Below are 27,723 nucleotides of genomic sequence, written 5' to 3'. Positions count from 1 at the left end.
CCTGGCATGGAAAGACAGGAATGCGGGAAGGCCCGTTGTTGCTTTCTTTTTGCTGTAACTTCAGCAATTGATTCTTTGATCACAATCCTTGTTTTTGGAATGGATCAAAAAGTGGTTTCCTTTCCCCTGGGTGTTTGAACCTTCCCTCTGCTCCTCTCTTCTCCTCTGGGTACTAAGGGAATTCCTGAAAGCACCCATTGTCTTAAGCCTCTTTCCACTCCCTTCCTTGGGGCTCCCCAAGAAGATTGCTGCCTGAACTCTGTAGAGCAGTGCCCCCAAGACAGTGCTCGCCCTTGTCATTTACCCCCATCCTCATCCCATTCATCCTGAAGTCCCAAGACCAAAGCAAAGAACAGATGAACTGTTCAGGGCTTGCATAGAGCCACTGCATTGGTGGGAATGCAGCAATCGGTCACCCCTTGGCTCGGTTCTGTCTGCACGATGGCCAGGGTGCTTCACGAGATATGCATTTGCCATTTGCCCTTTGAACTGCCAGCCATCCAAATACAGCAAATGGATTTAAAGCTCATTAAGTTTTGGATTCCCTCCTTGTAACCGGAATATCCTAGCAGCTAATTTTTATGGCTAACATATATAATTCTCTTTTTAACAGATGGAATCATAACATTTTATACATATACCTGAGGATTTAAAAACTGATGCATCAAGGATATTCTTTTGTACTATCCCTCTTTTTCTTGCTATGAAAGCTTACAGCCCTTCATCCTCTCATGTTCACTTAATAAATAATTATTGGGTGCTTACTATATGCAAGGCATTGTACAAGATGAGGAAAATACAAATCTGACAAAATAGCATTGAACAGGAATTTGTGGGTTCAAATTCTAACTCTAACATTTCATAGCTGTTCCCATGGACAAATAACCTCTGCAAGATTTAGTATCTATAAGGTGGAGATAATAACAAATACCTCATAGAGTTATTACAAAGATTAAATAAGGTTATGCCTATAAACGGTTAACTCACACTAAGCATTAGGTAAATGTAAGCTACAATTAACTCTTTTTACTAATTACTAATTGCAAGAAATAGTCCAGATCCTTCAGAAGCTTATGCTATAGTTGAAAGGGAAGAAGACATTTGCATAAATGCTTTAATCAAGGCATTGTAGATATGATGTGTCCAGTAAATGGCATTGATAATAATTGCTAGAGAATATGGGACAGGCAGTAAAGGAGGAGCTCATATTCAGCTTGGTTGTTGAAGGAAGGCCTGTGAACCAATGTGTATCAGCAAAAACTTCATTCCTACATTTGTGATAGATATCACCAATCAATCATGGAACTCTTCGGTTTTTCAATTTTTAAATTTGAAATATAGATATAGAAAAGTTTGTAAAATATATGTGTATAGTAAATGAGTAATTATAAAGCAAACACCAGAGTAACTAACCACACAGGTCAATACATAATCTTATCAGCACCTCAGAAGTCCCTGCTATACTCTTCCCCAGTCACAGCTCTCTCTATTCCTCCCCACTATCCTCACTTTGTGATAATTATTTTCTTGCTTTCCTTAAATTATAGCCCCTAGGTATTCACCTTTAAACAGCATAATTGAATTTTGCCTGTTTCTGAACTTTACGTAAGTGGAATTACACTGTATGCATCCTTTTGTGTCTTGCTACTTTTGTTTGCCACAGTCTGTGAGAGTCATCCATGCTGTTGCATAGAGCTGTACCTTGTTTATTTTCATTGCTGTAGGCTTCCATTTATGAATTCACCACAATTTACTTATCCATTTTGTTATCAATGGGCATTTAGCTTGTTTTCAGTTGGGACTAATGCAAACTATGCTATGGTGAACATTCTCGTATGTGCATACTGGTGTACATATGCTCAGATTTCTAGGGTGTATACCAAGTAGTGGAATTGCTGGTTTAAAAAATAGGCATATCTTCTTTTTTATAACGCTAAACTATTTCCCAAAGTAGTTATTAGTAATTTTCACCCCCACCAGCAATGTATGAGAGTTTCATTCTTCTACATCCTTGCCAGTGTTTAGTATGGTCAGATTTTTAACTTTATCTGTAGTTTTACTTTTTTTTTTTTTTTTAAAGTATTTGTTTATTTATTTATTTATGGCTGTGTTGGGTCTTCGTTTCTGTGCGAGGGCTTTCTCTAGTTGTGGCAAGCGGGGGCCACTCTTCATCGCGGTGCACGGGCCTCTCACTATCGCGGCCTCTCTTGTTGCGGAGCACAGGCTCCAGACGCGCAGGCTCAGTAATTGTGGCTCACGGGCCCAGCTGCTCCACGCATGTGGGATCTTTCGAGACCAGGGCTCGAACCCGTGTCCCCTGCATTGGCAGGCAGATTCTCAACCACTGCGCCACCAGGGAAGCCCTGTAGTTTTACTTTTAATTTTAGCTATTGTCATATTGGTTTTAATTTGCAACAATCTGATTACTAATGAGTTTGAGGGCCTTTTCTTATTTTTATTGACCATTTAAATATATTCTTTTACGAAGTGCCTATCTGGAATACTAATCCTTTTATTGGTTATATAGCTAGACATATATTCTCCTACACTATGTCTTATCTTTTCCTTTTCATATTTTCTATTGGTTAGTAAAAGTTCTTGATTTTAATGTAGTTACATTCGTTTTTCTTTATGGTTAGTGCTTTTTCTGCCATCTTTAAGAAAGCCTTTCCTGCTCTAAGGTCTTGAAGATATTCCATTGTATTATCTTCTTATAGTTTTGTCTTTCACATTATAGTCTTTAAGCCATCTCCACGAAATCAATTTTTATATATAATGTGAGGTAGGACACAATTTAATTTTTTGAAAAGTAGACATGCAATTTCCATATCACCATTGATTGAAAATTATATCCCCACCCACACACACACTCAGTTTTCTTTTAAGAATATATATTGAAGATTTATCCTGTGCCAGCTACAGTAAATGCTTTACATACAGTAAGTAGACAGGTGAAATTTGAACATGAAAATGATTTCATAATTAGAGATGGAAAAGTGAGGAGTTCATAAATGAAAATGATTTCATAATTAGAGATGGAAAAGTGAGCAGTTCATGAGTGTGGAGGGGGAGTTAGAGTGGAAGGACATTCCATATGGAAAGAACAGATTTCAGGACAAAAGAGAGTGCAGGAATGTGTGAGGACTCTTCAGAGGGTGGTGAGTAACATAGTTTGGCTAAACCAGAGTATTTATGAGGAGAGCACTTGGGAACCAAGGAAGATTTATTCATAGGAAAATGATATAATAGAGCTGCTATTTCAGAAAGACTGGGCCTCTAATCCAGGGGCAGGGTAATAAGGGCCCACGATGTGGTAGCAGTGGCAGGAGGAATGAAAAGGAGACAGATGTTACATATATCGTAAAGGAAAAGTCAGCAGCATATGGCCACTTATTGGAGAATTAGAAGTCAATGATTACTTTTTTCTGTTTTTATGCTAGTGTCACTTAAGAAAGGCCAGTGTGCTGTTAAGGAATTCAGGATAGTTGGTGGAGCTATTTTCACATATGTCCCAGGAAGTAGATGGCCAAACCTCTTCAAGCCCCAAATGGCCCCGTATAAGACTTTTATATGTGCTCATTTTTAGAACTTCATGGGGAGTTCCTCCATTTGGTGGACTTCGGGTTACCAGAGAATGCCTGAGATTTAAATCTGGATTCTCAATCACTACAGCTAATTTCACATATGCCCTTTATATGAGGTGGATTCATCCCTCTCCTATCCTTTGATGGATTGTGGTTTTTGAAAAGCCTCTAAGGAAGTAATGAAGAACCATATTTAAAACCTCAAGCTTGCTTCTCTCTTGTTTTACCAGAGTATTTTGGTTACCATATCCTGGGAAATGAACAACTTTAAAATGTAAATGTGGTAAGCCTACACTTTCATCAGTATCCATTCTTTCTTTCTTACAAAGCATACTTATTAGGTATCCAACATTGCACTGGACCTGGTGAGGGCTACACATAAAGATAATGTCTGTCTTCAAAGTTTAAACTTTGAGTTTTGCTACTAGAAATGGCAGTTTCGATAACTCAAACTAGCCCTTCTGCTTCTTTGAAGCTGCTTTTGCCTAAGAGGCATCTGCTATTCTAGAAGAGAAGCCAAGCAGAGCTTTTAATACCCTTATAGGGCTAACAGGACAAAAATTGGAATTCAGGCTGAGGAAGGGGAGCCCTGGTAAACTCCCCCAGGCTTTGGAACCCCACAGGGATATAATTTAGTAGTAACAGTGAACCAGAAACAGACTTTAGCAGGCTCACAGGGACTGAAACCTAGCTTCAAATTATCTTAATCTCTAATTGGATTAAGTTGATCTAAGATATCTAGTGGCTATAAGCAAATTTAAATCCTCTCTAGTGGACAATGCTGTCATCCTAGGCCTAGTATCTCTCAGTGTTTTGTATATGCAATGCTAGTAAGAAAAACAATAGACCTACAGGAGGTCCATATTAATGGTTATCAGACAAACTTTAAATTAACTATGTTTATGAAAACAAATAATAACAAAAAACTGGAAAATTATAAAAAAGAATCAAACAACTCAAAATGGATTGAAGGTATAAATGGAAGAGCTAAAACTTTTAGAAGAAAACGTAGGCATAAATCTTTGTGACCTGGGATTAGGTAATGGTTTTTTAGATATGGCACCAAACATAAGCACCAAAAGGAAAAAGTACATAAATTGAAGTTCATCCAAATTGTAAACTTTTGTGCTTCAAAGGACACTATCAAAAAAATGAAAAGACAACCTATAGAATGGGAGAAAATATTTTCAAATCATGTGTCTGATAAGGATCTAGTATCCAGAATATATAAAGAACTCTTACAACTCAACAATAAAGAGAGAAACAACCCAGTCTTTAAAAAGGCAAAACGCTTGCATAGACATTTCTCCAAAGAAGGTATACAAACGTCCAAGAGGCACATGAAAAGATGATCAACATTGTTAGTCATTAGGGAACTGCAAGTCAAAACCACAATGAAATCCCACTTCACACCCACCAGGATGGCTATAATTCAAAAATAAAAATAAGAAAAAATAAATGTTGGCAAGGATGTAGAGAAATTGGAACCCTCATACATTGCTGGTGGGATTGTAAAATGGTGCAGATGCTATGAAAAACAGATTGGCAATTCCTCAAAAACTTAAGCAAAACTTATGCAAAAACTTAAGCGTGGAGTTACCCTACGACCAAGCAATTCCACTCCTAGATGTATACTCAAGATATCTGAAAACATGCCCACACAGAAACTTGTACATGAATGTTCATAACAGCATTATTCATAATAACCAGTTGATGAACATTTGGAAACAATCCAAATGTTCATCAACTAATTAACAGGTAAACAAAATGTGGCATATCCATACAATGGAATAGTACTCAGCCATAAAAAGGAAGAAAGTACTGATATATGCTACAACATAGATGAACCTTAAAAACACATATTGTATGATTCCATTTATAGGAAATATCCAGAATGGGCAAATCCATAGAGACAGAAAGTAGCTTAATGGTTGCCAGGAGTTGGAGGAAGGGCTCAGGGGAGAGAGTGACTAATAACAGGTGAGAGCCTTCTTTTTTTGGTGATGAAATGTTCCGGAATTAAATAGTGGTGACTGTTGCACAACCTTGTGAATATACTAAAACCACTGAATCATACACTTTAAAATGGTGAATTTATGGTATGTGAGTTTTATCTCAACGTTAAAAAAAAGAAGAATCAAACAGAAATTTTAGTACTGAAAAATATAGTAACTAAAATAAAGAGCTCAATGTGGATTAAATAGCAGGTTAGACAAAGCTGACTAAAGAATCAATGAATTGGGGACTTCCCTGGTGGTCCAGTGGTAAAGAATCCACCTTACAATTCAGGGGGCGTGGGTTTGATCCCTGGTCAGGGAACTAGGATCCCACAGGCTGTGGGCACCCACGCGCCACAACTACTGAGCTCGCACACCTCAACTAGGGAGCCTGTGTGCTGCAAACTACACAGCCCACGCACTCTGGAACCTGCGCCCTACAACTAGAGAAGAGAAAACCTGCATGCCACAACTAGAGAGAAGCCCACGCGCCGCAATGAAAGATCCCACATGCCTCAACCAAGATCCCACGTGCTGCAACTAAGAACCGATGCAGCCAAAATAAATAAATAATAAATAAATTTTTTAAAAAAGAAAAGAATTAATGAATTGGAAGATAGGTCAGAAAAAAATACATACGGAAGCTTAGAAAGAGAAAAAGGATGGAAAATACCAAAAACAAAACAAAACAAAAAAAAGCATAGGAGACTTGTGGGATATGATAAATAGGCCTAATATGCATACATTTGAAGTTCTAGAAGAAGAGAACAGAGAGAATGGGGTAGAAGCAATATTTGAAGAGATAAAAGCTATGAGTTGTCCCAACCTAAGAAGAGACATCAAGTCACAGATTGAAGAAGGATTATGAACCCCAAGCAGGATAAATACAAAGAAAATTACATGTAGGCACATTATAGTAAAGTTGCTGAAAACTATGACAGAGAGAAATCTTAAAAACAGCCAAAGGGGGGGGGAAAAAGGCATATTACCTTCAAAGGAGAGACAGCAAAGCTGACAGCTGACTTTGCAACAGAAACAATAGAAGAAAAGAGACAGTAGAATGATGCTGAAGGAAATAACCTTCAAAAATGAAGGTGAACTAGACAGTTTCAGACAAGAAAAATCTAATATAACTTATCATCAGCAGAACTTGCACTAAAAGAAATACTGAATGGTATTCTTTTTTTTTTTAATTTTTTTTTCTATTTCTTTCTTTAATTTATTTATTTATTATTTTTGGGGGGCTGCGTTGGGTCTTCGTTGCTGCACGCGGGCTTTCTTTAGTTGTGATGCGAGGGCTTCTCATTGTGGTGGCTTCTCTTGTTGTAGGAGCACGGGCTCTAGGGGCACAGGCTTCAGTAGTTGCAGCACGCAGGCTCACTAGTTGTGGCTTGTGGGCTCTAGAGCGCAGGCTCAGTAGTTGTGGCGCACAGGCTTGGTTGCTCCGCAGCATGTGGGATCTTACTGAACCAGGGCATGAACCCATGTCCCCTGCACTGGTAGGCGGATTCTTAACCAGTGCGCCATCAGGGAAGCCCCTGAATGGTATTCTTTAGGCAGAAATAAAATGAATCCCAGATAGAAGCTTGGAGATGCAGGAAAAAGTGAAGAGAAACAAAAAGTATACATCTAAATGAATATTGACTTTAAAAAAATAATTTCTTGCAGGGTTTTAAACATACATAAAATTAATGTAAATGGCAACAATAGAATCTGTGCCCAGGCAGAGATGGGGAAATAGGTTTAAAGGTATTGTCCTGGAAGTGGTAAGAGTATTAATTTATATTAGACTTTGGCAAGTCAAGGATGTATGTTATAATTTAGGGTTATCACTAAAGAAATAGTATCTCTACCAATCTAAGAGAGGGGGAAACTTGATAAGTAAAAACTAGCCAAGAGATGGTAAGAAAGATTCTGGTAAAGACAAAACTATAGGAATATAGAACACAGCAGTGGCTTCCAGGGATTAAGGGTAGAGGAGAGTTTGACAATAAAGGGGCAGCATGAGTGAATTTTTTGGTGGGTGATGGAACTGTTCTATGTCTTAACTGTGGTGGTGGATACCCACTTTGTACATTTGTGTACAAACGTACATGAATGTGTCAAAGCACAGAGAATAAACCAAGAGTGACTTTTACTGAATTTTTTTAATTAGAAGGAAAAAAGAAGGTAAAAAATGAGAGAAAATACAACAAATAGCATACAGCTGATTGGTGGATTTAAACCTAAATGTATCAGTAATTACAATGACTGTAAATAGACTCATGCAAAATTAAAAAACAGATTTTAAATAAACAAAACTGAAGCATGAAAAGCCACACCTTAAATATAAGGATATAGGCAGAGTTAAATATAAGGATATAGAAAGAGTTAAAGCAAAATGATGGGAAAAGATAGTTCTGATAAAATCAGACAAGATAGATTTTAATGCAAAAAGGATTATTAGAGATAAAGAAGGATATTTCATAATAATTAAAGATTCAAGTTACCAGGAAGAATTATATACTTAATAATGCAAACTTAAAACATATAAATCAAAAATGGACAGAATTAAAAGGAGAAATAGACAAATCATCAACCCCGGTGGGAGGTTTAATACACCTGACTTAGCAAATAATCAAACAGACAAAAAAAAAAACAAACACACACACACACAAAATCCGTAAAGATAAAGAAGATTTGAAAAACAATGAACAAACCTGGCCTAAATGACATATATGGGCCCTATGCCTGGCAACTGCAGTCAGATACACGTTCTATTGGTGGACCTGGAAAACTTATAAAGCCCGAAGTGAAGAGGAAAAATTGAATCACTTAGAGCTGGGGACCGGAAATCGTCAGTTCCAAACTCTGGACATCCTCCTTCTCACAATTCACTGATTTTTCACTGGGGATGAGGGAAGGTGCCCTCCTCCAAGGACGTAGATTTTTTTAACTGTCCGTAGACTGAAGGGAGTGGCTGTGCATGTGGACACAGTGTGGACAAAGACGAAAGGGTACAGACCACCACTGTCACTGAAGAAAGCTGTCCAGACTCAGAGCTCCACCCCAGCCCCAAGGAAATGCATTCTAATCTTCTGCCAGTGAAGAACTCTATTTATCTCCCAGAGTTGGCTTTTTTGCTCCTCTCTGGTCCAACTCTGGCACCTGAAGTATCAAGATGCTCTTTCCATAATTAAACCCTCTGCTCCTCCTTTTATCTCCACGGTGGGATTCTAAGGCAACTCCAAAAGTAGAAGAACTACACAGATCCCTCAATGAACTGACTTTGCTGCCAGGTTCCTCTTTAAAGTATCTAATCAGCGATTTTCCCAGCACCCCAGGCATTTCCTGTATGGGTGCTGCTGACTATTTTACTTCCTACCAGGCCGCCTCCCATGCCGTGTTCACGCTGCCAGCTTTCAGATGAGCTCTGTTAACTCCTATGCTTCCAGCCTCCTCCCAGTCAACTGGGAGCCACAGGGGTATTCTTCCCATCACCCAGCTCCTGGAATTCCTAACTGTGGACGGGCATATGCTCAGCCTTATCATTTTGGCTTTTTTTTTTTTTTTTCTTTCTTGCCCAGTTCCAACCCATTGATTATTTTTCCTCTAGAATCCATTTTACAGCTGCTGAGAGATTTGTGCTCTCATGTTGCCTGTTTGTCTTTGTGTCTTTTGTCCCCTGTGTCCCAGTCTACCCAAGGATGCCATGGTCATCAAGACACCATTTCTATGCCTTTAGTGTCCTGACTGGGAGATGGGGTGATCACTCATCTTCAATATGACCTCAAGAAATCCTTTGGCACTGGAGATCAGGGCCTAAAGACATTATTACACTCCCACTGAAATCATTATCCAGAAGAGTTAAAGATGGAAATTTGCCAAGAGAAGCATCATAGTGGTGGTTTAAGAAATGAAGCCTCAGACTTGATTGTCTCCTTTTAAGGGATGTTGCTTTCAGCTTATTTTTTAGTATTAGAATAGGCCATTCCAAGAGATTGAAACAACTATGGGGGGACATTCAGATTGTTACAGGTCTTTGTTTTAGACTGTGCCATCTGAGGTCTTGGGAGAGCAGAGGACCTTCAGCCTCTTCCTGTCCCCCAACCCCCACCCCACCCCTGCCCCAGTCCAGTGGGACTCAGCCTTGTCCGAATCATATGTTTCCCTGACAAGAGGCTCTGGTCAGTTGTAACAGAGCATAGTAAGCATCCACAGGAGGTAGAAATTGAATCCATAGCGTTCGCTGTCATGGCAAAGAATGGATTTTCTCCCAGCGCCCACTAGCATTACTGTGGGTTATTAAGTCTGACTACTCATACATTCCAGAACTTCTGGGAAAGCCTTAAGGAAATGGCTTTCAGAAACAAGTGCCCTAGAGGAGAAGGCTCTTGGATTTCATTAAACCAGAACTTAGTAATGGGCATTCTTTGTCTTCTCTGACCTAGACAGTAGGGAGCTCCTACCTTTGGACATTTAATTTATGACCCCAATTGAACCAAGTCCTGGTTGTGCATCTGAGAAGGATCTTTCCTGTTTAATCTACCTAGAGAGATAGAAAGTAAATCTATCCTTTTTATTTTGCTTCTACAGCCACTGTCCCACAACCCCCCACCAATTTCTTCCTTTTTGCTAACCACCTACCCTTCCCCCTTAGGAAAACTTCATATTTCTTACAGAGTTATTTTTACTCTGGTTCTTACTGAAACTGGGGAGGGGAATAGATTGTGCATCAGCAGCATGAGGAAAACCAAAGATTCTTCTTCCCTGTGGTTGATAGAGCCCCTCCACTGGAGGGATTTAGCTGCAGTTCTGCCTGGGGATTAGCTTCTGGGACACTTCCCAATTCCACATATCATGATCATTACATGTTTTGGGGGTACATCAGGAGGCAGCACACTGGTGGAAAAGAGCTTTCAAATGGGTGTTAAGAGGGCTGGATTCTAATATTAATAACAGCTAACATTTATTGAGCATACTAAGTGCTAGATTCTACCTTAAGCACTTTACATGGATTATCTCATTATTATCCTATTTTACAGATGCGGAAGCTGAGGCATAGAGTGGTTAAACAATTTACCCAAGGTCATACAAATGGGAAGTAGAAGCAGGAGTCAAATCCTGCTCTAGTGCCTGCATGTTTCACCCTCTTTGAATACTGCATGTGGTCCCAGACAGGATACTGGATAGCTGTGCGACCCCGGAAAAGTCATTTCAACTTTTTGGGCTCATCTGTGAACTGTAACCTGAGGGAGCTCATGTGGATAACTTCAGATGGAGTTTCCACTTTCAGTAATCTACATGAAGTAAACGCAGCTATATTGTTTTATTCTTGTGATTATGTGAAAGCATAATGTTTAAGTCTAAAATTTTACCTAATTGATTGAACAGCTGTTTACCTTACTGGCTGCTGTGTACAAAGCAGTGGGCTGGGCACTTAAGAAATATGGTTTTAAAAGTTATAATCTGTCTCTTTCATTAGTTTTAGATGGTTTCATATTTTAGTAGCTTTGGGTTTTTTGGTTTTTTTTTTTTTAGATTAAGTGTTTTAGATAATTAAACAGGAATCTAAACAAGAAACCAGTTGTGTTTCAAAAGACAAATTCTGAGATGGGTATTGGGTCTCAGACTGTGTCAGGTTTCTGACATTTTCTTTTATTCTCTTAAAATATGACTCTTGTTACTGAGAGAATTTAACTACACCCATTCACTTCTGAGTGAAGGAGCACCTGGTGAGTTTTTTAGTTTGTATGGTGCTGAGAAGCTCAAGAGACTCTTTAAAAATGAAATGTGACTGCTTTGGGAGTCGCTTATACTGAAGCAGTATCTTTACAACCTGAAGTATCTGTTAGTAACTTAGAAAGGCAAATTCAAAGAAGGGATTTGCTATGTAAAAGCAAGATTTTTTGAAATCACATTTCTGTTTCTGGCAAGCTAGATTCAATATCTAGGTTGCTCTGGAGTTAAGTGTGGAAACCTCTTGGCTGAGATAGAAAAAAATTCATCTTCAACTAGAAAACTAACTTAAGAAATTCCATTTCTAGTAATGCTTTTGAGACTGGAAGAGTTGCATTCTGATAGGCTCAGATATCAGCTTAATGTCCATCTTTCTCAGTAGACTAAACTTTTAAACTGTTTTGTATACTACTATATTCAGTTAAACCACAGTACTTGACACATAATAGGTGTTCTATAAATATTTGCCAATGGACTCTTTATTGATCACTCCTTAAAAATCCAGCATTTCCCCCTTTGCCAGAACCTAGGAATTGAACCTGCTTCAAAACATGCAGTTAGCCACCTTGAGAGCCAAGTTACTTAGCGCTTGTCTTGGTTGGTGGGCTTCAGTCCTTAATCCACTATTTTCTTTATCAATGCCCCAATTAGTGTGTCCAGTGTTTTTAAACCTGTGTATAATGACTCATTGATTAGTTGTAAAATGAATTTAGTGAATTTTGACTAACATTAAAAAAATTGAAGAGGAGAAAAGAATAGGGAAAATCAGAATGCACTGCACATAAAAAGTACTTTTACTGTAGACACACACATGTTATACTGGATTACAATTTTTAAAATGTATTTTTTGAAATCCTGTTCTACCCTATCTTCAGAAGGTAAAAGCACTTCAGGTGTCTCTTTCGTGGCAGCTCCCAGCCTACCTCTCTATAAATGTCTTGCAATTCAGTATATTTGTATTTTATGCCACCGTGGGCTCCCCAGAGCTTAACCGGAGCACAGCCTTGCTAGAGCCACCATGTGCTATCTTAATCAATGAGTGAAAGCTGAATAGAAAGAGTCCCCCCGCATAGATACAAGTAGTGTGGCCATAGGGAAATCTAGAAATCACTCCTGAGCTCTGACCTGCAGGATCACCACACCCTGCACCCTCACTGCTGCATTCTGCACCACCTACTTTGATGGGCTGAGCTGGGTTGGGGAGAGGCCAGACACAGTGCCCACCATCACCTAGCACTAGCCCTGCTGCCACACAGCCACTCCTTTTAGCCCCGTCCTCCCCACCAAAAGCATTTCAGGCAAAGCTCCAGCTCTTGAAACTTGGCCACTTTGAAGTGGTGAGCCAGTGCCCCTGAAACTGTCACCCTACATCTGGTGGCACTTCTCCTACTGTCAGAGCTTCGTATAGGGTTCATGTCTCTTTCCTCTGAAACCTGTAAATGTAAATTCAATTTTACATTTTTTTAGGTCTTTTTAACAGTTGGTCTCAGAAGTATCTTTGGGGTAGGGAGGGGGGTAATAGCATTGGTGGAGGGAGATATATGCCCTTGAAAATTGGATTCCTTTTTGGAAATCTGCTGACACAGGCTAATCGGCAGAGAACTAAATGACCCTACTGTTTCTACCTGCTGACAGGCTCAGCCTTGGGACGGGGCTGAAATTAGCTCTCACCACATGGCAGATACATGCCTTCCTCTTTTTTTTTTTTTTTTTTAATACAAATAAGGGGTAATTTTGTGCCTGTCAGATAATAGAGCTTTGTAGTATAGATAGCCAGTAAACAACAGCCCCTCCTCCCCAACTTGGAAAGCATACTAGTGCTGAGCTAAGTACCTAGAGAATCAGGTAGCAGGTAATCTCCCTGACGAGGACTGGTTTGAAAACCCTTTCATAATCAGTGTTCTTTGGGAAATGCTCATAGACAAACCCATCCAAGCTCAGGAAATGTATTGCTGCAAAGTTGAGTGACCAGTGTCCCGGCAGCCCAGACCACAGAACCTCATGTGTCCTTACGTTTCTGCTGCTGCATCCTTTCTGTGAGTGAGGAGGTTTCAGGACTTGATGGTCTTCGGGAAATGAGGCTGTGTGTTTCGGTTCTGTTGGCCAGTGCTGTTATCTGTTGGAAAAGGAGGATTCCCTGCCCATTTTGTAAGCACACAGCTGGCAGGCGCTGTTGCAATCTCACTGCCTTCCAATCAGCCCCGCCCCGGCAGCAGGCAGAGTGGGGGCCTGTGAAACACACTGGCCAAACAGTTGTGGCGAGTTTCAAAATAAAAGCTCCCTCCTGAGCACACCATGGCACTTCCTATCCCGGAGAACCAGCATTCACTGTGCCACATCTCTGGTCTAAATTTAGGCATCTCTTCTTCTTTTTTTTTTTTTTCCAGGCAAAGATTACTATGCAAACATTTAAGAGAAAAATTTTGCCCAAAGTAATTTTTTCCCTCGACTTCTATTTGGTTTCCTGCGATGTTTAGATGACTCATTCCCTTCCAAGAAATTTTAAAGAAAAGAGATGCAGGCTGTATGATAGGGCACAAAGACTGCTCTGTAAATTCTCTTTCTCTTCCCTGCCTAGAAATCCCTTGCTGTTTTTTATAGGAAACGGAAAGGCTCTACAGTCTGCATTGTCATGGACTCGGCCTCATCGGGTCCTGTTGTTCCCAGGAATAAATGTCCTCCTTGTCTTTGGGTGGGGCCCCCTTGTAGCGTCCCAGCTCTGACAATTGCTCCGCAGCAGCCGCCAGCACAGAAGCCCTTTAGGGGTCGCTGGGGCCACGCTTGCCCCCAGAGGCACACAGTTAAGGTTTCTGAAATAGAGAACGGTGGCCTTTTATCGTCTGCGCAAGGAGAGGTACAGGCTATTTCCTGCCTCTCTCCTCGAGTCAGAATTTCTCCCAATTGCTGGGGACTTTATCATAACTGTAACCTGGCTAACAGCACGTGTGTTCCCAGCCCAGCCCGCAGCCAGAGGGAGAGTAAGTCAGAATCACTTCAGCAGCCTGTTCAAATAAACAGGGATAATAGTTGAGTCGGTCCTTTTCCAACTAATCAGTACACGAAAGGAAACATCTGCCCGGGCTTAATTGCTGTTTTATTGGTTACGCTTTTTCTCTCCCTCTCCTTCCCACCTCCTCTGGGGACTAGGTTATTTAAGTCATGGGTAAGCAGCAGGGTAGAGGAATGGGAGCTTTCTCCTGTAACCTCTGCCTTCTAAACACCAGGTGGTGTAAGGGAGGCTGGGAGGCTGGCAGGGAGAGTTGGCTTGGAGGCAGGAGGGCAGGGTGTTTGGAAATGATACTCATGGTCACTTCCTGGCCTTGTTGCTGACTCTGTGGCTGGTTGGTGAGTCATTTTGCCTCACTTCCACTCCTTGGGCCTCTGCTGCTTCAATGGAGCTCAGCTCTCCTCACAATGGGAAGGAGAGGTTGGTATGTGAGATCCTGGAAAAAGGCGTTTCCTCTTATGGCTTCTTCCAGCAGTTGAGGCCATTGAATGAGAGTCATTTGGGAATAGTAAATTTAAGGCTAGCAAGGTACTCCTGAAGCCATCCATTTTGTAGAGCATCTTGGTCCCTGAGGAGAACCTGCTGATTATCTTGTGCTCTGTGGAGGAAGGCCAACCCCCTGTACACTGAAGTTGGGTTGTTGGAATCTACTGTGGACTCAAGAAGCCAGGCAAAGGATGGTGAAGAATTATAGAATGGCAGAGGTTGGAAAAGACCTTAGGAATGTTTAAGCCAAAGACTTTCATTTTATGGAAAAGAAAACAGAGGTCCAGAGAGATGGACCAGGTTGTCAAAGCTATTTTCCTGATAGTGGAGGAGCTGGAAATAGAAGAGTCTTGTGATTGCCAATTCAGAGCTCCCTCCATCCCTCTCCACACTACCAGGTGTAAAAATTCATGTCTGCTCACAACAAAGGTCACACATATGTTATATTCCATAATTAATTCCTTAATAGAAAAATGGCGAAGCATAAAGGAAGAGTGAAAATGACTGCTAAACATGTAAAAAAAAAGTTTAGGCTCACTAGAATTAAAGGACTGCAAATTAAAAGAGGATGCCATATCAAATTTTCAAGACAAAAAAAAGTAAAAAACATCTTATATGCTTCTATTGGTATTTTAAATGGGTACAGTTTTTTCCAAGGGCAATTTAATGGTATAAGTTAGCAGTCTTTGACTCAGCAATGTTACTTCTAGGAGGAAATAATGACAGGTGTGTGCATAGATTATATACAAAGTAATTAAATACAGCATGTTTTAGTACAAAAAATTGTAAGCAAAGTAAATGTCCAAGAATATAGGAACTACATCAATATAATCTATTATAATACTATAGAAGAATAACATGTAGGGAAATGTTCACAACATATGTCTAAGTGGATAAGTTACAGAGTGTGTAATTCAATCCCAATTCCATAAAAATTGTAGAGAGAAAAATGTATAACAAAGTCCAAAGTGGTGATTTCTTAGGGGTGGGAATTAAGGGTTGCTTTTTCTTTTTTGAGGTTTTCTACAGTTTTCTTATTTATGGCAATAAACATATATTCCTTTTGTAATCAGAAAAAAAGTATTTTTAAAGTCATATATCTTAAAAAAAAAAAAAGCAAGATCTTAAATGATTATGTTTCTGACATGCAGGACATCTTCCTTTCTTTGCCTGGGAGCTGAGCTGTACCAGGGGGTAGGTAGTATTATACCTTCCGTTAGAAGGGCATTGTTGGTATCTGATTTTTAGTAGGAAAGAACTAGAAGGAGCTGGCAGAAGATAAAACAAAGGTTTCCCCTCTCAATGACCCAGTGATGCCTATCAGTTTTATGTCCTGCTCTCGTGGGTTTGGCATAAAACACTCAGTATCAAAGGCGTGACTCATTTCCTTCCTGCTTCCTTAATCTTCTCTATTTCTACCCTTCTCCCCATGTAGTTAGATGCCAGCCCTGGGCAGCAGCAGCGAAGAACCTGACAGCCACCACTCCTTAAGATTAACCTGTTGGAGGCCCCTTAACGTATATCATCAGTATCAAGTAACATTAGCAACCAGTCATGATTGAGGTACCACTGCCCTGGGAGTTTGAGGTAGAAATAAAGCAAGTAAGAGGTATAATTTCTTCTTGCTTGGAGGTTCCTATTTAGTCAGGTACTTTGAAGTCCTTGGATGTTTATATACGCATGCCTATCTCATCCTATTTCACATCTTACTTTCCTCCACAATTCTCAGGAAAGCCTGACTGCAAGGATTCAAGAAAGCTCATCCCACCTAACAACTGTTGCCAAGTGGGTTGTGGCTTTCAGGCCTGCTCTTCGGGGACCAATTGAAAAATCAAAGGCTACAACCCATTTTCCCTCCACACAACTTCCTTTGCTAGGCTCTAGAAGGGGCACGTTTCATTTTATTAAAACTCTTTTAGTAATCTGACCATAATTTGGTCTGATCGGAGTGATTATCTGATTTGCTGGGTTAAATAATGGGCCTTAATTGAGTCTGTGTTATTTGTAGAGCCAGTGCTGCCCTTGCCTTTGTTGCCCCCTCCTCCCTCCTTCTGTTTCCCAATTAACCTTCATTCCTCTTTCTTTGCAGAGTAAAGAAGTCGGCCAGCAGCTCCAAGATGATTTGATGAAGGTCCTGAATGAGCTCTACTCGGTAAATCAGCTGGGTTGCTTGGCTCTTTCACAAGCAGAGGGAAGCAGCATTTGGCAGCTTGTGGCCATACTCACGTCAGCAACAGAACTGAGCTGAGGTTGAGGACATGCATGGTCTCCGCTAGGGATGACTTCACCCATCTCTTTTTTCACACTCTTATTTTCAAACTGGAATGAGCCCAAAGACACTTTCTCAAAATAAGATCTCTCTTCAGCTGTGCAAGCTAACTCTGGCTTCTTTGGGGGCATTATCACCAGAGACCAGCCAAGGCCTAGGTCACCAGCACAACTGACCCTCATTAACAGCAAACCAGGGACCCCCGAACCTAATGGCAAGGAACATAGCTTGCATTGCTCCATGAATGATACTCGCCCTATTGGAAAGGACCTATTGTTCAAAGTTTTGCATCAGTTCTTGGATTGATCTCCTGGTTTGAGACTAGAACGAGTGCTCTACAGGGACGCAGAGTCCTAAATGCCCTTAACATAAGGGACCAGTTCAGGCAGAGAGAGCTTTGCATCGACTCCCTGGGGCTTTATAAAGGCCACACCTCAGTGAAGGGCCAGGCTTCGGGTTTGGAGAAGGAAACACAATTTGTTCTGAAGTGACTGGCGCTTCAGGCACATGACGCCTGTGGCTGATGTGCGTTTCTTCATGCACTGGGAGGTGGTGGGGGCTGTTTCTCCCCCCAGCCATGTTTCATTAATTATAATTTAAAACAAACACGCACACCAAGGAACTGCCTGCTGCCCTATAGGGAATATTCCTATTGTGCAGCTAAAGCCTTTCAGGGCCCCCTTCTCCAGCTGGGCGGTGCCAGGCCTTGGTGTCATTCTCCAGGATTGCCCCATCCTGTTTTGGAAGTGAAATTGATTTCCTGTGTTTACTTGCTTATTCACTGCATTTTTTCTTTTTCTTCCTTTCTTTCTTCCTTCCTTCCTTCCTTCCTTCCTTCCTCCCTCCCTCCCTCCCTCCCTCCCTTCCTTCCTTTCTTTCTTTCTTTTTTTAAATTCACAGGAAGACAGGCAGTGGCGACATGTATCACAGGCATTTGGGATCAGAGAATTCCATGTTCTTGATCCAAAAGCCTAGGTGTGGCCACTTTGTCATGGCAACTGTTAAGCAAGTAAATAGGGTAGAGTGGTCATCAGCTTTATCTCCAGTGACGCTCAGTTTGTTTGCAATTTCTACTCTGTGACTCTTCTACTCTGAAGCCAAGTAGGTAGATGGTTCCCTTTGGTTCAGTTCCCAAGTTTTCATTTCTTTCAAATGAAGTTAAGGCTGTTTAAAAATAGGAGCATGTTGACGTGAACCTTTTTCAGACTGGACGAGTTTCCTGAACCCTCTGGTCTTTTAAATGCTTTACTTCTGCACTTTATGTATTTTTAGAGCATCATCTAGTCACGAAGAAGAGCTACTACTCCTTTCTCCTGGCAAATAATTCACTAAGATAGAAAATGACACATGTAGTCATTATATGAATCCTTTTGTTTTCCCATAAGCATCTTGGGCCTCTGCTGTTGCCCTTTCTGGGGAAGAGTCGGGTGGGTAATCAGCAAACTGCAAACCAGTATAAATCCAGTGTGCCACGTCTGCAGCGGGACTTGAGGCAGCAGAGGAAGAGCAGCATCTAGGGACCTGTTAGCTTTCCTCTGAATTCTAGATCTCCTAATATGCTGATTTTTTTTTTTTAAAAAATAAGTAAGTGAAAAGGCATAATATGTGTTGGAGTGAGAAAAAAAACCTTGGAACTCACTGCTCTAAGGAGGGCTGAGCTGGCACCTTGGGCTGTAGTCTCCAGGCCATCCGAAGTTGCCCAGGACTTCACTGGCCACCATGAGGCCATAGTCCACGCAGAGCATAAAGTCTTCCCATTAGCGTGCAAACCAAGAACTGGCTGGGCTTGGTGTCCCCTTTCATTAGGTGAATTAGTACACACTCTTAGAATCTATCCAAGGCCCAAACAAAAATTTGACATTTTCCTCTAGTAGGCAATGGGAAGAGAAAAAAGAGTAGAGAGCACTGGAAAGTTCCAGAGAAGGCAGAACAGTCTGGTGCAGTGATTCTCAAGCAGGGGGATTTTTTCATGCAGGGGGACACTTGGAAATGTCTGCAGATGTTTGTAACTGTCACAGCTGGAGCAGAGGGTGCTGGAGGTCAGGGTGCAACTGAAATCTTATCATGCACAGGACAGCCCTCACAACAAAGAACTGTCTGGCTTAAAATGTCAATAGTACTAAGACTGACAAACCCTGGTCTAATGACCAGAGTCTCCTGAATTAGGCAACCCAAATTCTACCCAGTCTCCACCAGCTATATGATCTTAGGGGATGCTCCCGACCTCTGTTGAGCCCGCTCTCCACATACTCCATGTGCTGGTGTCTCCATTTCCTTGGGGGTGGGGAGTTTGGGGGAGTCATGCTTCATGAAATATCAGACTATAGTTAAGGGTCAGATGAGTTTGCAGATTCTATAGGCCATTAGAAAGTTCAGAGAATAGAATGATGAGTTGTTTCTTCTGGAGGGTGAGGTAAGTGTAGGACTAGTCTGAGAAAGGCACCATGGCATTAGGGTGACTGACTATCTTGTTTTGCCTGGAACTGAAGGCTTTCCTGGGACATGAGACTTTCAGTGCTGAGCCTAGGAAAGTCCTGAGTAAGCCAGGATGATCGGTCACCCTATATGGGACAGTGGTTTCATCAAGTAGGAACTTGGGACTATTGTATGCTGGCTTTTAGGAGATACTTGCTGTATATACTCTCTCTGTGTCTCTGCCTCTCTCAGTGGAGTTAAGAAGGGAACAAGGGAGGACTTCTTTCTTTTTTTTTTAATAAATTTATTTTATTTATTTATTTTTGGCTGCGTTGGGTCTTCGTTGCTGCATGTGGGCTTTCTCTAGTTGCGGCGAGTGAGGGCTACTCTTCGTTGCAGTGCGTGGGCTTCTCACTGAGGTGGCTTCTCTTGTTGCGGAGCGTGGGCTCTAGGGCATGAGGGCTTCAGTAGTTGTGGCGCATGGACTCAGTAGTCGTGGCTCGTGGGCTCTAGAGCGCAGGCTCAGTAGTTGTGGCGCACGGGCTTAGGTGCTCCACGGCATGTGGGATCCTCCTGGACCGGGGCTCAAACCCGTGTCCCTGCATTAGCAGGCACATTCTTAACCACTGTGCCACCAGGGAGGCCTGGGAGGACTTCTTATAAGGAACTTTCCCCTTATTTGATCTTCAGTAAGGGCCTCTATAAGCAATAGAAGTTATTCGTGGGCATAGGATAAAGGAAATCAAGGATGTAAAGACCCACCGTATTCAGTGCTCTTCTTACCTTGTATCTGCCCTTAATGCCCACAAATACCTCTTTTTGGGAGACTGATCACCTACGGGTTGATAATTTAGGTATTTTTGAACCTTGATGATCCAAGGGGCAGGACCCAGGTGTTCCCAAATAAAGATGCCTTTGGGTGAGAGGCCCAGACTCTCACCATAAGGGGCCAGCTGCCTCTCTCTACCTTCCTTTTATCTGCCTGAAAGTCCTTTGATTTTCCTGACTTGGCACTCTGTGCCAGGGGCCGCTTGCCACAGCTGCTCTCAGAGAGCAGTCCCAGTGAGCATTCTCCTCCACGTGCTTTTTACCCCCTAATGGGCTGGCTAGTTTACAGGCCATGGCATAAGTGGTTTTCATTTTCTGACTGATGAATCAGGAATGCCTTTGAAGTCAGAGCACACTGCTTCCCAAAGAACTCCGGAAAAGAACTCCGGAATTCTCTGCCTCAGTTATACTCAGAGGCTGTATCTGGAGAAGCCCAGCAAGGTCCCATAGAAAGGATTGAAGGTGGAGGCACTGAGCCACGTGGACTGGCTGAGTAGGAAGAGCCAAGGAAGCCCTAGAATTGAGAAAGAAAGAAAAGGTGTTGGGACACTGGAGCTGTTGTTGCCCCAGAGGTTTCAAGCTTCTGTCCTCCCCGTGAATATATGTCCCCTTGATTTGGTGCAGCAGCTGTCTGCAGAGCCACTTCAGACTGGAATTTAGCACCTGCTCCCTTGAAACACTGTCAGTTAATAGTGCCCCCCCTCTGCCTGCCTGTTTGTCTTCAGCACTCAGACACATAAGAGATGTCCCTGAACTCAAGGCATTAGTTTTAATAGAAGAGACAGAAAAGCAAAAGCAGTAAGTAAAATACGAGGTGATGAATCTTTCACATGTCTACACAGAAGAAGGGCATGAAGTCAGGCTCTTTGGAGAGATATTTGAATTGAATCTTAATTGCCAAGAGCTCTTTTATTGTTCTCTAAATATTCCTTTTTTGCTGTATCCTGCTCTTGTTTCATGATGCAATGTCTTTTCATTTCTCATTGATCTCTCTGAGGATATTACTGATGGATTATTTTTGAAGTTTTCTTCTTACTGTGTACTTTCTGTTAACTCTCAATTGTTTGCTTTGGTCTTGGTCTTTCACGTTAGATATTTTCCTTAAATGTTTGGTAATTTTTGCTGCCTGCTCATATTTTAAAGTGAGACACTAAAAATCTGCTTGGAAGTTCTGTGTCAACTGTGGTCTTTACTGTAGGGTGATCTGACTGGACTGTGTCCATGGGGAAGCCCTGATATCAGTATTTGTAGATCTTTTATATCAGATGGGCAGATTCCTCAGATAAGGCTCTTCTGATCTCCTGCCTGTGTCTGGGGGCTGAGTCATGAAGAGGCCTGGCCATCTCAACATTCAGTGTAGAATTTTCCTGTTTTAAGTTCAGTACCCCTATCTTCAGCTGAGCCTGGTGTCCCCAGACCATAGAAAATAAACCTCTAGTCTTCCACCACAGAGGGGGAGGGGATGGGGTCTGGGAGTCTAACTGTTCTCAGGTGCTCAATAGTTTCTCTTGTTTTTAGCTCCACCTTCGTCCCACTGCCACCAACTCCTCTGAGGGCTTCTGTGATTTACTGGTTGCTTCGTGCCTCTCCCTACTTTTGGTTTAGGATTCAGTAGGTCAGTTACTACTTGCCCCTCCCCTTTTCATCTTCTGCTTTCATTCTTTTTGTTTTTCTCAGTTTATACCTAAAAAATAATAATAAAAGAACTCTTTTCTATTATTCTAGTGTGGCTTGGGGAAGAGCAGAGCTAGAGCATGAATTCAATATTTAGTTTTTCAAAGTAGAGTGAATTCCTTTGTAGAACTGCGAATTTAGACTTCTGAGTTTTTCCCCTAGTTTGTTTTGCCTCACTATATATATTTCTCCAACTCCTATCTTGACTTCCCTACTTCTCCACTTGTTTTGACATCAGTTATTCAAGCTTCAGCCTCAGGATACCTAGTTTTCCCTTGAGTTGAAAGACACTAGTTATACTTCTGTATTTGCAAAGAGGAGAGATTCAGTGTCATTAAGTCATTTGGGCAACCACATTGATTGTAAAACTACTACCGTGTACATATTTCTTAACTGTGAAGCAGAAAGGAAAACACAAAAGAAGTGGTGCTTACCCTTAGGAATTTATAGTTTCTTAGATGAGGTAGTGTTTTACTCTTTTAAAGCAAGTTCTTTAAGTTCTTTAGGGGAAAGGAGTAATATAAATTGTTGATTTTTATTACTTCATTTATTGTCCTGTTGACACTGTTCCTTTGACCCCTTTTTTTGTCTCTCATGTTCATTCATAGTGTTTCTTCTTTATTTATTATGCATCTTCATGGAATAAAAAATCACTTTCTTAAAATCAATTCACTTTTAAAACTGTTCACTCAAACTTTTGAATCCCTTGGTCACATTCAGGTCAAAAGAGAAAAAGGAGCCTCCTATCTGCCCTTCTTCAGCCAGGATGACAGATGCCTCTTTCTTGCTTTTTAGTCAATCTGGAAAGACTGAATTACTTAGGAAGGTTTTTAATGCTGTCAGTTGTTAAATATTGCTTCTCCTGTGTACAGAATATACAGAGTAGGTCTTATACTTATGGGAAATGATGTCAGGTTCAGAATAAGGTGAAGCTGATTTAAAGCATTCTGCATCGAAAATGAGACATTATTTAAAGTCTAAAGTACTTTGATTTTGTCAGTGTCCCAGTATTCTTTACTCTTTCCTCCACCTCCAGCTAAGAGAGGAACATACCCACAAAATCCCTCTAACCCAGGATTTCTCAGCCTCAGAACCATGGGCATTTGGGGCCAGATAATGTTGTGACAGTCAAAAATGTCTCCAGGCATTGGTCCTCCGGGGGCCAAGTTAGCCCCCATTTGAGCCTACTGCTCTAACTCACATTTATAAACGAAACCAGATTCTCTTTTTAAGCCTCTCTTGACTAAATTTAGCCTTTCCTCCCAACTAATCCAGCCGTAGTCATAGGCAGAGGAGAGACACTGGTGCTTAGTGGCTAAAAATGTGGACTTTGTGGTCTGACAATCCTGGGTTTGAATCCTGATTCTGATTCATTTACTAGCTGTGTGACCTTGGGTGTGATAGTTAATCTCTTTGAGTCTCAGCTTCCTCATCTTTATATTGTTTTTTTTTTTTTAATTTATTTTTGGCTCTGTTGGGTCTTCATTGCTGCACATGGGCTTTCTCTAGTTGCGGCTAGTGGGGGCTACTCTTCGTTGCAGTGCACGGGCTTCTCGTTGCGGTGGCTTCTCTTGTTGCAGAGCACGGGCTCTAGGTGCGCGGGCTTCAGTAGTTGTGGCTCGAGGGCTTTGGAGCGCAGGCTCAGTAGTTGTGGCACACGGGGTTAGTTGCTCCATGGCATGTGGGATCTTCCTGGACCAGGGCTCGAACCCTTGTCCCCTGCATTGGCAGGTGGATTCTTAACCACTGCGCCACCAGAGGAGTCCCTCAGCTTCCTCATCTTTAAAAGTGGAAATAATAGCATGTCCTTCGGACTTGTTGTGAACATTAAATGAGGTGACATACATAAGACCCCTGACACACAGCGTGTACTGATAGAGATTATTATTAGTATTACACCCTGGCTCTCCTCTGTTGTTCAGTCACTCCCCGCCCCCGTCACACACACACACATACACCCCAACCCCTACACTCTCTAATTCTCCCTCTCATGGCATCAAAATGTCAGCACTCTTGAACTTCAGCTTGCTTGGTTTGTTATCAAGCATTTTTAATTTCCAGATAGAAGAAGAGGCTCCCTGTGTGGAAACAGAGAGCTCCAGCAGGAAGGAGCAGGCACCTGGTGGCTGGAAGTAGTACGTTTGGGAGGAAATGAACATAGGTCCCAGGCTTTCCAGCCTCCTCATTAGGAAAAGGGACCAGACTCCCAGACAGTTGCTTTGAAGGAAAATTGGAAAATTGTGTCCTCTCCTTTGATACTACTTCCTTTCTGTGGCAACTCCAGTTTCATTTGATGTGGATTTTGTTCCTTCTTAGGCTCTTACCTGAAATTTTCTGCAGGTTTACCGTCTTCATGGGGTTGTTGTCTAGATCACAGGATTGCTACAAGAATGAAATGAGAAAATGTGTGTGTAGCACTTGGCACACAGCCAGGAGTGCTCAGTAAATGGTAGCTGCCCTTGTTCTTGCTGCTGCTGTGAGAGAGGGTGTATGATCTGGATAAAGCCGAAAGACAGATCCCTAGGACATGAGGCCAGTAGAAAGCGGGTTTGGAGCTGTTCCTCTTCCCCATTTTATATCTGAAAGTCCCCAAAGTATAGGCTACTCCACAGGCTGTGCTGCCCTCTTCAGGGTCCCAAACAGCCCGGGAAGGCTTTGCTCCTGGGGTCTGAGTGGTGGTGTTTCCCATCTTGGTCTTGTGAGATGACTAACTGATGGAAATTACTTGGCCAATATAAAATAGAAATGCTTATAAATGTTAATAAATAGAAGTAAATGATCACGGTGGAAGACGTAAAATCATTTTAATAATAAGACATGTTGGCTTAGTTCAAATACTGCTTTCCTGTGCTTTGGAGTGGTCTTTCATATAGAAAGTTTGCTGAACCAAACCGTATGAATTTTGCACTTAAGGATATGAGGATATTGCTTCATGGGGGAGAGGTCCAGCTGAGTCTCTTAGCCTGTAAAACAGAGAATTGACCCCATTGGCTTGACCTCTAGGGGTGGGGGCGGGCGGTGTCTTACAGGTCATGAAGACATATCACATGTACAATGCCGACAGCATCAGTGCTCAGAGCAAGCTAAAGGAGGCGGAGAAGCAGGAGGAGAAGCAAATTGGAAAATCCGTCAAGCAGGAGGACCGGCAGACCCCACGCTCCCCTGACTCCACATCCAACGTCCGCATTGAGGAGAAGCATGTCCGGAGGAGCTCAGTGAAGAAGATCGAGAAGATGAAGGAGAAGGTGTGTAGGCTCTGGCAACTGTAGGGGCTGGGGAGGAACACTCTGGAAGTCAGGACTGATAGGAATTTTCCAGTAAACCCTGTGGAGAGCAAAACAAGGAAGCTCTGGGTTCCTTTAGTGCCTAATGACCTTGCTGTCTGCCCTGGAAGAAATCCTAGGTATTGGAAGAACTTGGGCATCTGTAGCAGACAAACAAGAAACAGTAGTTGCCTTTCCTAAGCCTGGGAGGGGAACCGTAGGGTTTGGCTTCAGATGTCAGGTGTTCAGAGGCAGATATAGTGACACCTCCTTCAGGGTCGCGGGGTAAGGATGGAGAATGGAATTTACAGATAGAACCAAAGTGGGACACGCATCTAAAGTAGGGAGCCTCATTAACCTTTCTTGGATTGATCTACATTATGCCCTTGAATCTCATTAAACAGAATTAGTACCCAATTTAAGGCAGATGCGCATAGGGAGTAGCAGCACAATTGTGGTTCTCGAATGTACTGTACTTTCATCTTTTAGAGAACAATCTCCCCTCTTTAAAAAAGAAAAAAAAAGTAAAATTGAACTTTTGTTTCCTTTTCAGCGCCAAGCCAAGTATACAGAGAATAAGCTGAAGGCCATTAAAGCCCGGAATGAGTACTTACTGGCTTTGGAAGCAACCAATGCATCTGTCTTCAAGTACTACATCCACGACCTGTCTGACCTTATTGATGTAAGTGCTTAAAGCCAAGGGTACAAGGGCACCTCTTTCCTGGATTCGAAGATCTGGTCAGGAGTCCCCCAGTTCTGTTACTCAGGCATCTTAAAGCATTTTGAGAACAATTATGAAGATGGTAGCCATGATCCCTCAGGGGCTTGCCATGTACCAGGTACCAGGTAAAGCACTTCATAATTTTTCTCATTCAGTCCTCACTGGAATCCTGGGAGGAAGGCATTATTACCTCCACTGTTACAGATTAAAGTTCAGAGAGTTTAGATGACTTACCCAGAGTCAGCTAATCAGTGACAGAGGGAAAATTGGTACCTAGGTCTGATTTCTAAACCCAGGCTCACAACTACTGTGCACTTCTGTCTCCTAGGAAATATTCCCTTAGATCAGGTACTTGCCCATAGAAGTGAGTGACAAGAGCTAAAGTGTTAGAATGTCATACCTTATATTTATATAGCACTTAATATTTCTCAATATTGTCTCATTTGGTTGTCTTGTCACCCTTTGGGATCAATATTACTATCTCCAATTTGTAGATAAGGCATCTAGGTCGGGGTCAAAAGGGTTCCTGCCCAAAGTTAAACTGCAAATTAGAGTCCTGGTCCGGAAGGTATCCAGATGCCTCTGACATGTGACCCATACTTCTCGCTGTGGCACACATATGATGTGAGAAGCAGGATATGAGGCTCATGTGTTTTGCATGGGGCAGGCACAAGGGATAAGGGTTTTGTCTTTGGCCTTATGGGTCAACCTTGGCCTTGTTTCTCCTGCTGCTTCTCCTCACACCTTATAGTTAAGTCTTGCAATCGATCTCACCTGCAAACTCCAGTCTGGCCCAGTTCTGAGCCAGCCCTGACTGCAGCTGCGTAAGTACACCCTTTCTCACCTCTCTCTCCTGTCATCAAAGTGAGGGGCCTGGAGCCAGCCAACTCAGCATAAGCATCCCAGTTTCCAGGGCTTCAGGCAGACCCTGGCCAGTCTCCTCTCGAGGCCTGATATTTGCCTGTGGCTGTCAGCAAGGAGCAGCTGGGTTTTGCAAGCCTCTGGCCAGACCTCACATACTTGCCTGTCTACCTTGGTTTCTCCGCGAATGAACCTGCCACACTTCACAATGTCATGTGTGGTTCTGGTCTAAGATTCACCATTGCGTAACTAGCTGGGTGATCTGGGGCTTGTCGTGGAACTGGTTTGGAACTCTGCTTTGTCTCCCCTCCACCCTCTGGCAAACTGAAGAATTGGGCTACATCATTGGGTACTTAAATCTGGCCTCACATTGGAGCTGCTTGGGGAAAGTTTCTAAAATACAGATTTATGTCTCCCTTCAGCCAAGGCTTTTTGAGTCAGTAGATTTCAGCCCCTTAATGCCCTGGGTGTCATTGTCTTGCTGGGGAAGTGGAGCCCTGATCCCTGTTCAGGCCCTGCTTTGTTCTCTCTGCTTGTTGATGCCAATCTGAACACTGTCCTTCAGTGGAGGTCAGGACCCTAGACAGGATCCTTTCTCCTCCTCACTGTTGGGAGAGAGGCCTGTTCTCAGCGTGAGGAAGAGAATCACTTCTTTCTTGTGCTCAATTTCTGCTATTTATCTCACATTCGATTAAAAAAATCAGCCTGGGTGGTCCGCCACACCTCTGCTACTGGTTTGTCCTTTTCTCTTTCTTTTGCCCCCAGGGTAGCTTTCGTTCCCCTTTCACCAAAACCCTGACCTCAGGGGATGAGAGGGGCTACTGCTAAGTCAGGCACAGTCCACAGAGCCTCCGTCAAATGTGAGTGGGTATTTTAAAATCAGTCCAAGAAGCAAGCTAT

General features: G+C 42.2%; 1 protein-coding gene across 9 annotated transcripts in view; it reads left to right on the top strand.

Annotated features, from left to right (window-relative positions):
• Window positions 1-27,723, top strand: part of SRGAP2 (SLIT-ROBO Rho GTPase activating protein 2) — a 234,957-nt gene that overhangs the window by 139,825 nt on the left and 67,409 nt on the right. For all 9 annotated transcript variants that reach the window (XM_082350167.1, XM_082350165.1, XM_082350166.1 and 6 more), the window contains 3 exons: window positions 16,882-16,944; window positions 25,008-25,223; window positions 25,795-25,923. In XM_082350167.1, coding sequence (XP_082206293.1) covers window positions 16,882-16,944; window positions 25,008-25,223; window positions 25,795-25,923 — 408 coding nt within the window. The remainder of the gene's footprint in view (window positions 1-16,881; window positions 16,945-25,007; window positions 25,224-25,794; window positions 25,924-27,723) is intronic.

This window comes from Balaenoptera borealis, assembly GCF_965194805.1.
Source record: "Balaenoptera borealis genome assembly, chromosome: 1".
Lineage (NCBI taxonomy): Eukaryota > Metazoa > Chordata > Mammalia > Artiodactyla > Balaenopteridae > Balaenoptera > Balaenoptera borealis.
The sequence above is the reverse complement of the archived record's forward strand: the minus strand, read 5'-3'. Positions and strand labels throughout refer to the sequence as shown.